The 14,192-nt window shown below is 36.6% G+C and overlaps 1 protein-coding gene across 3 annotated transcripts; it reads right to left on the bottom strand.

Moving 5' to 3' along the window:
- Positions 1 to 5,918: 5,918 nt before the first annotated feature.
- Positions 5,919 to 11,040, bottom strand: LOC149190061 (protein TOPLESS-RELATED PROTEIN 2-like). Of its 3 annotated transcripts, none has more exons than XM_089412014.1 (14): positions 10,744 to 11,038; positions 10,438 to 10,617; positions 10,215 to 10,328; positions 9,908 to 10,066; positions 9,465 to 9,654; positions 9,228 to 9,333; positions 8,768 to 8,880; positions 8,361 to 8,505; positions 8,112 to 8,221; positions 7,886 to 7,955; positions 7,604 to 7,677; positions 7,405 to 7,500; positions 7,210 to 7,305; positions 5,919 to 6,085 (listed from the first exon to the last, which is right to left on the bottom strand). In XM_089412014.1, the coding sequence occupies exons 1-14, from the start codon at positions 10,821 to 10,823 to the stop codon at positions 6,068 to 6,070; spliced, it is 1,551 nt and encodes a 516-aa protein (XP_089268140.1). In that variant the 5' UTR covers positions 10,824 to 11,038; the 3' UTR covers positions 5,919 to 6,067. The 3 variants fall into 3 exon arrangements, with proteins under 3 accessions (XP_089268140.1, XP_089268139.1, XP_089268138.1); XM_089412013.1 differs by lacking the exon at positions 5,919 to 6,085 and adding an exon at positions 6,576 to 6,695 and having other exon boundaries at positions 10,744 to 11,040; XM_089412012.1 differs by lacking the exon at positions 5,919 to 6,085 and adding an exon at positions 6,758 to 6,946 and having other exon boundaries at positions 10,744 to 11,040.
- Positions 11,041 to 14,192: the final 3,152 nt, after the last annotated feature.

The raw sequence follows: 14,192 nt of genomic DNA, 5'->3' as shown, positions 1-14,192 counted from the left end.
GGAAGTGTTATACCACCATTCAGCCAGAGGCAACCATTTGACCCATTGTGTCTATTTATCAAATACAAAGCAACGAATATATCCCTCCAAACATTTGTTTACTATCTCAGTTTGCCCATCAGATTGAAGATGATAAGATGAGCTATGAGCTAACTGAGTACCGAGACAAGAAAATAATTTTGTCCAAAAAATTCCAGTGAAAATGGGATCTCTGTCACTTACAATAATCTTTGGGTTTCCATGTAGCTTTTGAATTGTTTCCATAAATGCAATAGAAATTGTATTGGATTTAAATGGATGTGATAATGCACAAAAGTTTGCATACTTGGTAAGTCTGTCAACTACCACCATGATGAAACTCTTTCCCTCATACTTGGGTAAACCTATGATAAAATCCATTGAAACCTCCTCCCAACGTTGGCTTGGAATGGATAAAGGTTATAATAGACCCGGGGTCTTAATTGTTTCAACTTTATTTTGTTGGCAAACCAAATATTCCGCCACAAACTGTTGAATATCTGATTTAAGGCCATCCCAAAAAAATTCCTACTTAGCACTGTGATAAGTTTTTAAAAATCCTGAGTGCCCTCCTAAGGGAGAAGTGTGCAATTCCATAAGAATCTTTTGTTTGAGTTGGGAATTCTTACAGAGGTATAAGAGATATTTATACCATAATGAATCATTTTTCCAGCTAAATGTATCAGATGTACTGGAATCTTGTTGTAACTTTCGAATAAGTGCCCACACTTCTTCATCATTCTTCCATTCCTCCCTTGCTTCATTTATCCAATCTGGTTGGATAATAGAAATGGCGCACAACAATGCTTCCACATCCTCATCCTTTCTTGAGAGTGCATTTGCCACCACATTTTGCTTCCCTTTTTTGTAGATGATTTCAAAGTCATAACCCAACATCTTTGTGACCCACTTTTGTTGCTCTTCAGAGGATAATCTTTGTTCTAAAAAGTATTTAAGGCTATCATGATCCGTTTTTACCTTGAAGTGTCTTCCCATTAGGTAGGGTCACCATTTCTTAAGTGCATGTAGTGTTGCCAACATTTCCTTCTCATAAATAGCTTTGTGTAAAAACTTTCCCTTGATTGGACGACTTTCAAAAGCAATGGGTCTTTCATCTTGCATTAAAACAACACCAATTCCATTTCCTGAAGCATCACATTCCACAATAAAGGTTTTTGTGAAGTCTGGTGTAGCTAAGACCGGTGCTTGGCACATTGCCTCTTTAAGATGTTCAAAGGCCTTTGTTGCTTCTGGAGTCCATGAAAATGCATCTTTCTTCAATAATGTTGTTAGAGGTGCTGCTATTCTCCCATAATTCTTAACAAACTTGCAATAATACCCTGTCAACCCGAGAAATCCTTGAAAATGCTTTATGGATGTGGGGATTTTCCATTCCTTAATGGCTTTAATTTTGCTAGGGTCCACCTTAACTCCTTCATGAGATACAATATGACCCAGATATTCCACCTCTTGTCCTCCAAAGAAACATTTGGATCTTTTTGCATATAATTGTGTCTCCTCCAATAGTTGTAGCACCCTGTCAACATGTTCAACATGATCCTTCCAAGACTTGTTGTAGATTAGTATATCATCAAAAAATACTAACACAAATTTTCTAAGGAAGGGTTTGAAAATGAAATTCATCAAACCTTGAAATGTAGAAGGTGCATTGGTAAGGAAAAAAGGCATGACCAAAAATTCATAATGACCCTCATGAGTTCTAAATGTTGTTTTCAGAATGTCTTCAGTCTTCATTCTGATTCGATGATATCCTGAACGAAGATCCAACTTGGTGAAGTAAATTGATCCATGCAATTCATCCAGTAATTCATCAATGGCAGGAATGGGAAACTTATCTTTAATAGTGAGCTGGTTGAGCTCTCTATAATTCGGATACATGCGCCATGATACATCCTTCTTGTGTACCAATACAACTGGAGCAGATAAAGAACTTTGACTAGGTTGAATTATACCAGCCTCTAGCATTTCTACAACCATACGTTCAATTTCACTATTTTGGGCATAGGGATATCTGTACGGCCTGATGTTTGGAGGAACAATTCCTGGAATTAGATGAATAGCATGATCATGATCACGAATAGGTGGGATACGTTTGGGAGTCTCAAATATCTTGGAATGACTGTCCAAGACCTTTTGGAGATCTGGAGAAATAGATGATTTCGATGTGGAAACATCTAGTGAACATAATTGTGAAATTACACCTCTTTGTTCCTTTTTTAGAAGCTTTGTCATATCGTTAGAGTTGATTATCTTTCCTGGTTTCCCTCCAATACCCCTTAATTCAACTTCCTTTCCTTCCACAAAAAAATTAATGAAAAGTTCTTGAAAATTAAAAGCTATTGTACCCAAGGATTGTAGCCATTGGACTCCTAGTACAACATCAACACCTCCCATTGGAATGGAAATCATTGGGCTAGTCAATACATATTCTCCCATGGATAGCTTGATATTATGGCACTTTCCAGAGCAATTTAGTGTTCCTCCATTTGTAACCATCACTTGACACTCTGGTGCTGGATATAAGAAGCAATTCAATTCTTTTGCTACCTTACAATGAATAAAATTGTGGGTACTTCCTGAATCAATCAACACTATTACCTTTTTCTTCTTGATTTGTCCTTCTATCTTGATGGTTTGAGGAGTGGTAATTCCAGCCAATGCATTACAAGATATGGTCGGATTCATTTCTTCTTTATCTAGGCTTTGTTCCTGGAGTATATCCTCTTCTTTTGACCTTTCATGCTCCTTTTCTTCTTCCTCTTCACAATCTATGTAGAATAATTTCTTCTCAGCACACTTATGACCTTTAGTGTATTTGCTATCACAACTGTAACAAAGCCTTTTTTCTCTTTTTTTCTTCCAATTGTTGTGGTGTCAACCTTATAGGTTGTGGAAGACTAGGAGCAACAACACTTCCATCTTTATAGTTGTGAGTGGTATGCTTCCTGGTTGCCATAATTTTGCTTTCCATTTTTCTTGCTAACCTGAATGCCTTCTCTAATGAATCAGGTTCCCAAAGGTGAATATCATGTTGGATATTATCCTTTAAATTCCCTATGAACACATCAATCCTATGCTCCTCTAGAATATTTTTTACCCTTATGTTCAATTTTTGGAACTCTTCAATGTGCTCCATTATTGAACCCTTTTGTTTGAGACTTATCAATTGGCTAAAAAAAATGTTGCTTTTTGTATCCTCATAATGTGCTATCAATTCTTTGGTAAAAATTTCCCAAGTGATAATTTGTTTACGAGAGCAAAACCATTGATACCATATATCGAGCGATAAAAAGGTGTCTTTTTAACTCCTAATTACCTTCACATTAATTGTCAACCCAGGGACGACTTTTTATTTCAGGAGTGTACTCAGTCTGAGGCGGCTATTTACTCAAGAGTAATGTTATGAAAGATGTCGTACAATGCTCAAAATACAAGAGTAAATGAATGGTTGAAAAGAAATCTAACAATAACATTACTCAGCAAACATCAATCGAGGATATAGTAGCAATAACTCATTCCTCTAGAGATTGATACAATTGAAATCAAACTAGAACAAGACAATGAATCTGAGAATGAGGAAGCAGTAACCAATGTTCTCTACAGTTGACAGCCCTGCATTAAAGCAATTAAGAGGAAATAGAATTTGAACTAAAGCTGCTATTGAAAGTAAATTAGGAAAACTCTTTAAAAGCAAACTCTTGCAATTAACCAACAGAAATGAACAGCGAAGTAAATGGGTAGCAAACTGTAATTAAAGGAATCTGAACAACAAACTCTAATTAATGAAAATGAACAACAACAAAGCCAAATTAATAGCAACATGTAATGAATAGCAAAACCTTAGTCTACGGAAATAAATAGCAATCGTATCCTACAGGAATTAAATAACAACCTTTACTCTAAGAATAAATCAGACAGCACATGGAAATAGAATGACAACTAATTAGAAATGAAATATAGAACAGCGCTTGAAAGCCAACAGAAATACACAGCAACGTAACACACGGCACACCTTAATGGTAATCTGATCTGGTAATCCAATTATTAGTCTTATAAATAAGATGATTTTCTTTTTAGAATATAACAACAACGTTTATAAGTTCAACAATCGTAAGGAAATATAATTTCCAAGATGAATTGAGTAATACCAATGGTCAAATGTTACAACACATATATTCTATAATTGATCAGCAACGGTATCCTATAAAAACCATTTATATCAGCACTTAAAGAAGCAGCAATGCGTTGCAAAATCGATATGATACTTCTGTCTCAGAAAATGAGATTACGTGACAGAGCTGTGATGTAAAATAATAGAACATACCAGATTACCAAAGAACCCTACTAGAGGCTGGGCCCTTAGCCGCCAGCGGATGCTGCTGGGTTACTTCAGGATCAACGATGGAATGGAAACCAGATTTATATTAAAATATCAAAGCAGAGTTACAGTGGATTACAACAAGAAATCTCTCCATCTCTCAGCCATTATCCATTCTCTCTGCCATCCTCAATTCTGAATCTCTAATTCTTCATCATTTTTCCATCCCCCTCTCTGATCTTTGTTTTCATTTAAATAGAGAGAGATCAGAGATAAGTTACAATAAAGATAACTACAACATGATTTCTATTACAAAATTGGTTTGCTTCTAACCAATTGATCAACAAGAGCAAGGCGAATTTGGCTTTGCAGTTGAGATTTGGAGGACGACCGTAACAACAAATCTGAGAAAATCGTGCTCAAAGAACCCTACATTTCTCTCAGTACAAGCTGAATTTGGGCAAATTGCTTTTAGCAAAGTTAATTGGGTCTGTTCTAGACAAAACCCATGTTCCAGATTTTCCAGATTCTGCTTCATTTGCTCAAAATCTCAACCGCAAAACTGTCACTTCTTATTCCAGCGAATTTCTAAGTTGGCACTTTTAATGATCAAATCTTCAAGCTGGAAATTATCTTAGAGGCTAAAAATGATGAATAATGTTACAAATGATTTATTAAAACTATCATTGATAAAATCATGCATAATCATCAATTTATTAGAAATAAAGGAGAAGAAATAATATTTTTACATAAGAGCATAAATCATCGTAAAATAGAATTATATGATAAATTATGACAAATGACGTGATGAAGAATGATAGAAATGGGTGTCCCCACACTCAATATGTTGCATGTCCTCATGCAACCCAAAGACAAAACCCATGTGTTACCCAAGCAATAAAAAATTTGTTCATCCTAGCTCATGAAATGGATAGAACAAATGGATTTTTCCTTAATTAATGAATATTCAATTTTAGCAATATTGATGAAGGCATAACAATGAAGTTGCAACAAAATATGATACTAGCAATTGTCCCAAAAGGTACAAAGAGAGGCCGATAGGATTAGTAAAAGGAAGAGAGTTCTATAGATAGTCAGGCATATATAAAGTTGAGTAGTGACGAAGGCAATAACCACGTTGACCATCCTGTACCAGTACATTTGATATTAAAAGAACAAAACCAAAACCAAACCATTCATATCAATATAGTAAGTGTAGAACGCGTTCATACTTACTAAGATTATTGGCAACACGCTTTTTTTTTAAGTAAGAAGTAAATTACAACGTTGACACTACAACTAAAACATTAACGTTATTAAAATTTTGAAACCGATTTTAAATTCATGTATTATATTTTTCAAAGTATTTTGGGAAATCTTGTGAAATAAGGAATGCAATTGGTAGTATAACCAACTCGTCTGCGATAATTATTAACATCACACCATACAAGTATCTGTAGACAGAAGTAATGCTTAGTCATGAAATTGCAAACAGAGATAACCACAGAACCGCCAAATACTACTCCAGGAATTGTAGATTCAAATTACTGTAAAAGCAATTAGGTCTTGTATTTGGGCTTACGAATCCAGATAATATAGATTCGAATTAACTAAGATCAATTATGTAATCTGCGTATATCCTTTCAAAAGAGAAATAGCGCGAACCAATTTCGACACTGGAAGTGTTGGAGCTGTACCGTCATGAGAAGACTACTCCACATCAAACAGCTGACCATAACCATTGAATGTTGAGTATAAGTAGCGATAATCAGAGAATGCAGAAGATGACAGCTGTGAGAAATCATGTATTTTCTATACAAAGTTTCTATGTCTCTAACTTCCACTACATTCGATTCTCCCAAACACAAATTCCAAACATGGCCTTACAGTTACACAAAAATTTGGCCATATGCTTCTTGAATATGACCACTATAAACAAATAATAATGTATTAAAAGTTAGCAATTGTCTATGAAGGGATAAGGTACACAAAAAATGACTTCAACTTCATAACATGTAGCAATTGAACCTTACAGGACCGTTGGCCTGCAATATAACCTTTATTAGCTCTTCAAGTGTACTAATTTCTGACATCTATTCTCTTCATCACTGCAGGTTACTGAGAGTGGAAGGCAGGAGTACCATCTAGTTGCCACTCTTGGCAAATTTTCTGTCATCTGGAACTTCCGGCAAGTAAAAAACAACGACATGTGTGTTACAAGGGCCAGAATGGGCTAAAAAGCTGCTATTGCTACAAGATTGTTCCAAAAGATGAATCCAGTGTGGATAGCAAATTTATGCATGACAAATTTGTTATTACAAATTCTCCAGGAGCTCCACTTGTGGTTGCAACACCAAAGAAAGTGAGCTCTTTCAGCATAGCATCTTAACAATAACATCCATTTCACACTAAACATGGCGTTGAGCAATTAACTCAAGTGATGAACTATAAACAGTTGTACTGGCTTGTGCATATAACATTCCACACCTTATTGGGGTGGAGTAAAACTAAATTCTTTATAGATTTATAATCTGTTGTATAGCTGAGAGATTGGGCATTTGGTGCGTTTGAAGCAATGCTTGTTGTAATCTGTGTAAAGTGATGAACATGAGCTATTCTGCTTGTAAGTCTGTGTAAAGTTATGAATTGATTTTGACACCACATGCTAACTCTGTCACTTAATTCTTATTTTGTTCAAGTGGACTCTCAGTATTGACCTTTTAATTAACTATTGACAGTTTATAATGGAGAATTTGAGGAAATGGAGAGGCTTTTGAATGGTATGCATATTTTTGTCGTGAAAATTCAACTGTAATTCACATATATTATTCAGGTCTCAAGGAACAAAGTACCTGAATATTTTCTTTCTGGTGAGGGCAAACAGAATAGACGGGTGCTTCATGACCTTCGAATGTGTACTGCTTTCGACCAGTTACTGCATCCCACACCTACAAGCACAGACAAGCACAGACAAAAAAAAATCATACACAGAGTAAGTAAACAACAACTATTAGAATGAGTCTGACATATCTGATGAAGCAGATTACCTTGATGTTCTTATCATCCCCACATGTAATTATGCATAGCTGGGAGGTAGGGTGTGAAAAAGCAATATCATTCACACCACCAGTATGTGCGTCAATCTGTATAAATCATATCAATGTTAATAAATTATACTTTCAATACAAACTTAATTTTACAGAGCTACAAGCATGTACAGGTTGGTCTTTAAGTATGTAATCAAACCTCTAGATGTTGTCTCAAATCGCCTGCCACAGTATAAGAATATATGTGAACTATATGCTTGGAAAACGCAACTCCTATGAACGCAAATGCAGGCATGTCAGTATATGAATAGGGGAAATAGCACATGGTACACCATTGTTTTGGTGCACAACCAACCAAAAGTAGACCAGAGACATTTGTAAATGGCATTATTACAAATCACTCACATTGTTATATAAACTTTAAAGGAGGAAATGATGTCAAAACATCTTATTAAAGAATACAGAGTATAGATTAAGTTACCAAGGACTGCCCCATCTGGGCTCCAGATACAACGATTCACTGATACAGCTGGATCTTTCACAAGAGCAGCCTATGAAAAAATAAAAAAACATGTATAAGAGTTTACCTAACGCCTGTGCTAATGATCAACTCGAGAAAGAACTCTAAAATATTTTGAAGATCAATTCATAGATGTACAATTTTTCCAATTTAAATTACAGAACTAATTTATGAAAAAATCATCTACCTGCATTTGAATCGAACAGGCCGAAACTTCCCAAACTTTAAAGGTCCTATAAGCTAATCTTTCACGAGATGCCACTTCCCAAATTGCAATGTCACCAACGTTTGTTCCAACTGATCGATAAAGTCAGCAATCCAAATTTGAACCACTAGCCAGTGTGAACATACTTATAAAGAGAAACGGTACAGCTTCCAAATTGAATTTAAGAATTTATTTGAATGAAGAACTGCATTGAATGGAATTTGAAATCACCTAGCAAAATTGTTTGCTGCAGAGGATGGAAATCCAGACTCATAACATTTGAACCCTGATTGAGAGTTCTTGCCAGAGTCTTTGGCAGGTCATCTTGTGAGTACATGTTAAGAGGATGACCTGGGCCTGGGCCTGGGTAGGTCACCTACAATTAGAAAGTGAGCATTCTTAGTTTGTGGAAAAGCAATCCCTGTAGAATAACTGATATATCCTACTCAAAATCGATCACATACAACAGTCAATGGACCTGGTAGAAAAGCCAAGAAACTTGAAACAAACAAAAAGTACAAGAGAATTTAGCATTAAGTTGTGACTCAATTAAAAGTAATAAACACATGGACTGCAGGCAGACAATTTCAATCCATCATATAATCCAATATCGATCTTAATAAATGCTCTGTATGTACCTCCTCCGACTGACCACCCCGGATGCGCTTCATGAGGTGTTCAGAATCAGCAGATTGATAGTCTACAGCAGGACCATTTGATGGTGGAGTTCTAGGTCGTTTTAGGAAAGCCGCTGATGCCATTCACAGAATGAGAAGTCAAAATATGCTCTGTTAGGAAAATTCGTGTTATAGAAAAAAGAAACATATTTCTGACATATATGAACAGAAAGAGCCTACTAAATCACCCCACTTGAAAGGACAAACTAGTATATCTTCTTCCACTGTTCCTACTGAATAAGATTCAAGCATGCCATACAATTTTTGCAAGAGATAACATGATGTTAGCCTACTAAAGAGAATTTTACAAAATACTGTTGCTACTCAATAACATTCAAGAATGCCATACAAATTTTCCAAGAGATAACATGGTATTAGCCTACTAAAGAGCATTTTACAAAATATAGTAAATTAAGCAAACCTGCATTTGGGGGTGGTGCAAGAGATACTGGTCCAGCAGAGTGTGCAGCAGCAGGATTAGGATTTGCCATCCATCCCGAAAGACCGCCGGAAGAAGCACCAGCAGGCTGGAAAGGTTGAAATCATATCAAAAAGACGCAACGAACACATTATTAATGATTTGTGGAAACAAAAAAAAATCAATTAAACTAATGTATTTGTTGAAATCATGGCTGCATGACCGTCAAAACAAATTTACCAGTTGATTCACACTGTGGGTGGCAATAGGAGGAAACACTGTTCCTTTTGGAAGTGTACCCACAAGTGGGTTAGTTGAAGGCGTTGGTGCTCGGGCCCCATTTGGTGGTGTGCATGTATGATCGAGAAACAGGGTCTTAATATCAGGATTAGGTCGGGGATTTTTGCAAAGCTGGTGCTGCCAATTGAGGCTGGATACAAAAAGGCCAATGGCACACTTTGTTATGTTAGTACTTTTATCGAATCCCCTGTTCCCAAAAATAAACAGTAGGCATAACAAAAACAGAGAATTCTCATTGTCTGATTAGTAATTCATTATTTGAATTTTCTGAAGTATGTAGTTAATGAGTGCTAAAAACATTCATCTTGACCAGTTCAAAACCAAAAGGAACAGAGATCAGCCAGAGGCCTCCATGAACTGCTGAACATAAAAAAGCACCCTACCTTTGATTTATCAGTGTTCGGAGCCTTGAGGCTTTGAAGGCCGGGAATGTGAGTTTGTCACGGAACAGAGGATTAGCTTCTAACAATTTCTTTAGCTCTATAAGCATAATGGTCCTGGCCGACTTTGCATCCCCATACTTAGACAACTGCTCATTTTCCCTACAAAATACCAAATCGAAGTCACTCCAACTGTACCCAATCCAACTCACTCCAACTATACAGGACTTCCGAAAGCCGATGCATGATTTCAAGGCTTCTTTCCCACTCGAACAGCCAAAACCGCCAAAATATAAATAAGAGAACGTACCTGAAGTTGTCCAGGGTAAGAAGCTGCGTGATTTCTTTGAACAGCTCTTCGTTGAATGAAGAAAAGACTTTGAGATCCTTCACCAATATCTCTACAGCTCTAGCCCGATCTTGCCTGTGAATACCCAAATGATAATTTTTTATTTTCAACATACCAATACTTCAATCTCACTCATCTCTGCATTCTGGCGAGAAAGCACCTTAAGAAAGAAGGAAATGGCTACTTGTCTAAAGCTTCCAAATATTTTTGTTTTCTGATCTCGAAGAATACTTTCATGGAATAACGGTTGTCGTCCACCTTTGTGAAACCGGACAGGTATCTCTCCACCTCTTCCCATTCTCCCGCCTGTACTTGATCTTCAAAATATTTCATGTTGAAGAAAAACCCCGATTCCTGCTCCAACCTGTTATTATTATACCATGCCATGCACAACAATATCATTAGCTTCTCATTTGCAGAATACCCACTCAACAAAAAACAAAACACCAAAAGAGGATTTGAGAAATGTATGTTAAAAAAACCAACTTACTTGTGCACCGTCTCTTTGAACTTTTCCTCATCAAGAAACTGTAAGATGAGAAAAACGAGCTCTCTGCTTAAGGATGTCATGGCGCCCCCCTCCCTCCTCCGCGCACTCTCTCTGCCCTTGCTGCTCGTTCCAGGCGAAGATGAGATCTGTATACCCAAAACCCTAATTTCCCCCTCCTGCCCTTAAAGTCAATCTTGCAGATGAAAACTAAAAATCAGCAGAGTCTTGCATGTGTTGGTATAACGAAGGAAAAGACACCCGCCATTCCCTCGCAGAACCACTTCCTCGCAGAACTGTCCCGCTGCACGAGACTGAAAAACTCCTGGAATCCGATGCCACGTGTCAGTATGAGGAACAAAGGAGCCATTCAGAATCCGATGCCAGGTGTCAGCACGAGAGCCAAAGGAACGACGAAAGTCTGTTCCAAAGGAAGGCCTATCGGCCTAATAAGTGACAACAAGCTTCATTAACCATTTTCCCAAAAACTACAAACCAGCTTTTGTTGAAATGTTGCAAGTAGATTTGTAATATATGAATGCCTTTATGATCCAAAAATCAGATCATTTTGATGCACGGATCATGAGATATAAACAAAATGGCTGTAGGTGAGAGTGCATGATTTCTGAAATTTTATGAACCAATTTATCTTGAAATTATCTGGGTATGTGTAGTTTAATAATATGTCTGTGTTTTCCAGAGATCACAAGAATTGAGTTCATAGTTTTTTAAAATATTATGGAAATCAATTTTTGCACTGAAATTGTATGCCTTAAATGAGAAAGAAAATAGAAAACATCCATCATGCGTAGAAATTCCTCCCCCTCTCTGAAAAATTAGCATGCCCTCATGCGATGCTAGAAAACAAATAGAGGTAGTTGCTACCATCTGTTGAATGCTATGCTTGGTGTAAAACAACATGGAATAAGGGAGGTGTTGAGAATGAATAAGAATAGCAATGGATGATAAAGACTATGAATGACATGGTTATAAGAAAGAAATGAATGAAAGCAGCACTCCCCCAAGATGATATGCTGCTGAAAAAATGGGAAGTGGTAAAGATGTGGAATGAAGGATGATAAATAATGCTCAATGGATTTTCATTAAATTCTCCTAAATTCGTAATAAATCAGAAAATTATGCTATTTTACCTCAAGTTTTACCTCCAGAATGACATATATGGATTGGCATTTGTTGAAGCTGATGTAGATAGAGTTGGTGCTGAAAATGATGCAAAAGGTGGAATCCAGGCAAGCACATCATGTCTGAAGAATTGTTCACATTGCAAGTTGCTCGAGCCTCTTCTGTTAGTTGCAATAGTGTAGTCATGCTGCGAATAGAGTTCTGCCCCCATACTTGTTGTTCTCCTGTAAACAAATCACTATTTTGCATACAATGTTCTTGAATCCACAGTGTTAGTTTTGAATAGCAACATATAAGATGCATGCAAAAATTGCAATCAGAAAACTTTTGTCAAATCAACAAGTTATGACAGAGTGCATGTTATCTCATGATGCATACATTCCCCCCTCTAATTGGAAAAGGGATTCCATGACCATAAAGTATATGAAAGGAGTTGTGCCGACGGCAAGGCAAGGGAATGAATAATATAGCAGTAAATGAAGCAGAGTACACATATCAATGATAGGACAGTGAGAGTTATGGTTATAATGAGAGCAGAGTGTGTAAAGATAGTTATGAATAAAAGATAGGACACTTTGGATTGATGATAAGTTATGAAAAAGAAAAAAGAACAACAATATGCCAAAAAGATGCTTTACTGATGGTGTTCTAGCTGAAAAATGATGTGATTGATCATAAAACAATTTCTCATGCATAAAGGTTCAAAACAGGGAAAAAATTAAGGAAATAACTTCTCTGATAAAAAGAAAGAATAAGAAAAGGGTATTATAGTAATAATTGACGATAATATATAACTTCAATACCATAAGCAGAGCCTCTGCTGCCAGCAGGCGTCCATAGCCTCGACAGGGTTGCTTTTTAACCCATATGAGCCAGGATCCTCAATTTATAAATGGAGAGTTACATTGTTGTTCTACAGAAGAGATCAGTGTGCTGGCATGGTAACCAGATAACCACACTGCCATTCACTGGGATGTAGCAAAAGTGATCAGGCCGACTCGTGATGAGACCTCCTGTTCCAAGGATAATTTGGCTATCCAATGGATCATAACCCTGGTGTGGTGGCCATAATGGGAATGTCACTCTGTTACAGCCTTATGAACATGGTAGGCTGGCTCGTAATGAGACCCCCTATCCTCCATCTGCGAACAAAATTTTGTTGTTATTACACATTTTTATGATAAAAAGAGGGAGGCTCAGTACTCCTTAAGAGCAGGGATGGTGGAAGAAGTTGAACATGTCAATAGAAAAAAATATACCCATAATCTCATTTATTACAGACAGAGAAGATTATAACCAGGAAGGGTGGAACCAGCATGGTATTAAGATGATCAATCAGTATCATGTACAGCAGAAAACAATGCAGTAAAGTAGTATATAAATAATTGTGTCCCTTTTGAAAAGATTCTATCATCAAGGAGTTGTCCTGTTAAAGATCATAACGTGAATGATATTAACTTGCTTCAAAAGAATCCATAATTCTTGTCCTCATAAAAGTAGTGTACTTCATGCCATGAAAGGGAATCAGTAAAATGTGGTTGAGATGGATTAGGAATAATCCCACAAGAGGAAAGAAGGGTTGCTCTCAAAAATATTCCCAAAGTGTTGTTTCTTTAAAGGAACAGCAAAAACACTCAAAAAGTGGTGTTCCGTGTAGGGAACAACAAAGGAAATTCACACCAAAAAGCAAAAATACACATAAAAAAAGTGTGAAAATGCAAATGTCATTCCTTTGGAAAACGGAACAGCAAAAACTAAAAGTGTCGTTCCTTTAGAAAAGGAACAACAAAAATGAAAAGTGTCGTTCCTTTGAAAAAGGAACATTAAAAACGCAAGTGTCGTTCCTTTGGAAAATGAACAGCAAAAATGAAAAGTGTCATTCCTTTGGAAAATGAACAGCAAAAACTCAAGTGTCGTTCCTTTGGAAAAAGAACAACAAAAATGAAAAGTGTCGTTCCTTTGGAAAAGGAACAGCAAAAACGCAAGTTTCGTTCCTTTTGAAAAGGAACAGCAAAAATGAAAAGTGTCGTTCCTTTGGAAAAGGAACAACAAAAACGCAAGTGTTGTTCCTTTGGAAAAAGAACACCAAAAATGAAAAGTGTCGTTCCTTTAGAAAGGGAACAGCAAAAACGCAAGTGCCGTTCCTTTGGAAAAGGAACAACAAAAATGAAAAGTGTTGTTCCTTTGGAAAAGGAACAACAAAAATGCAAGTGTCGTTCCTTTGAAAAATGAACAACAAAATGAACCGTGGAAAATGAACAACAAAATGAACCGTGGAAAATGAACAACAAAATGAACCGTGGAAAAGG

Source organism: Pinus tabuliformis, chromosome 3_1 (genome assembly GCF_031772625.1).
Source record: "Pinus tabuliformis cultivar Carrire ecotype Pingquan chromosome 3_1, CPIR1, whole genome shotgun sequence".
Classification (NCBI taxonomy): Eukaryota; Viridiplantae; Streptophyta; class Pinopsida; order Pinales; family Pinaceae; genus Pinus; species Pinus tabuliformis.
Note: the sequence above shows the minus strand (reverse complement) of the source record. Positions and strands in the feature narration are given on the sequence as shown.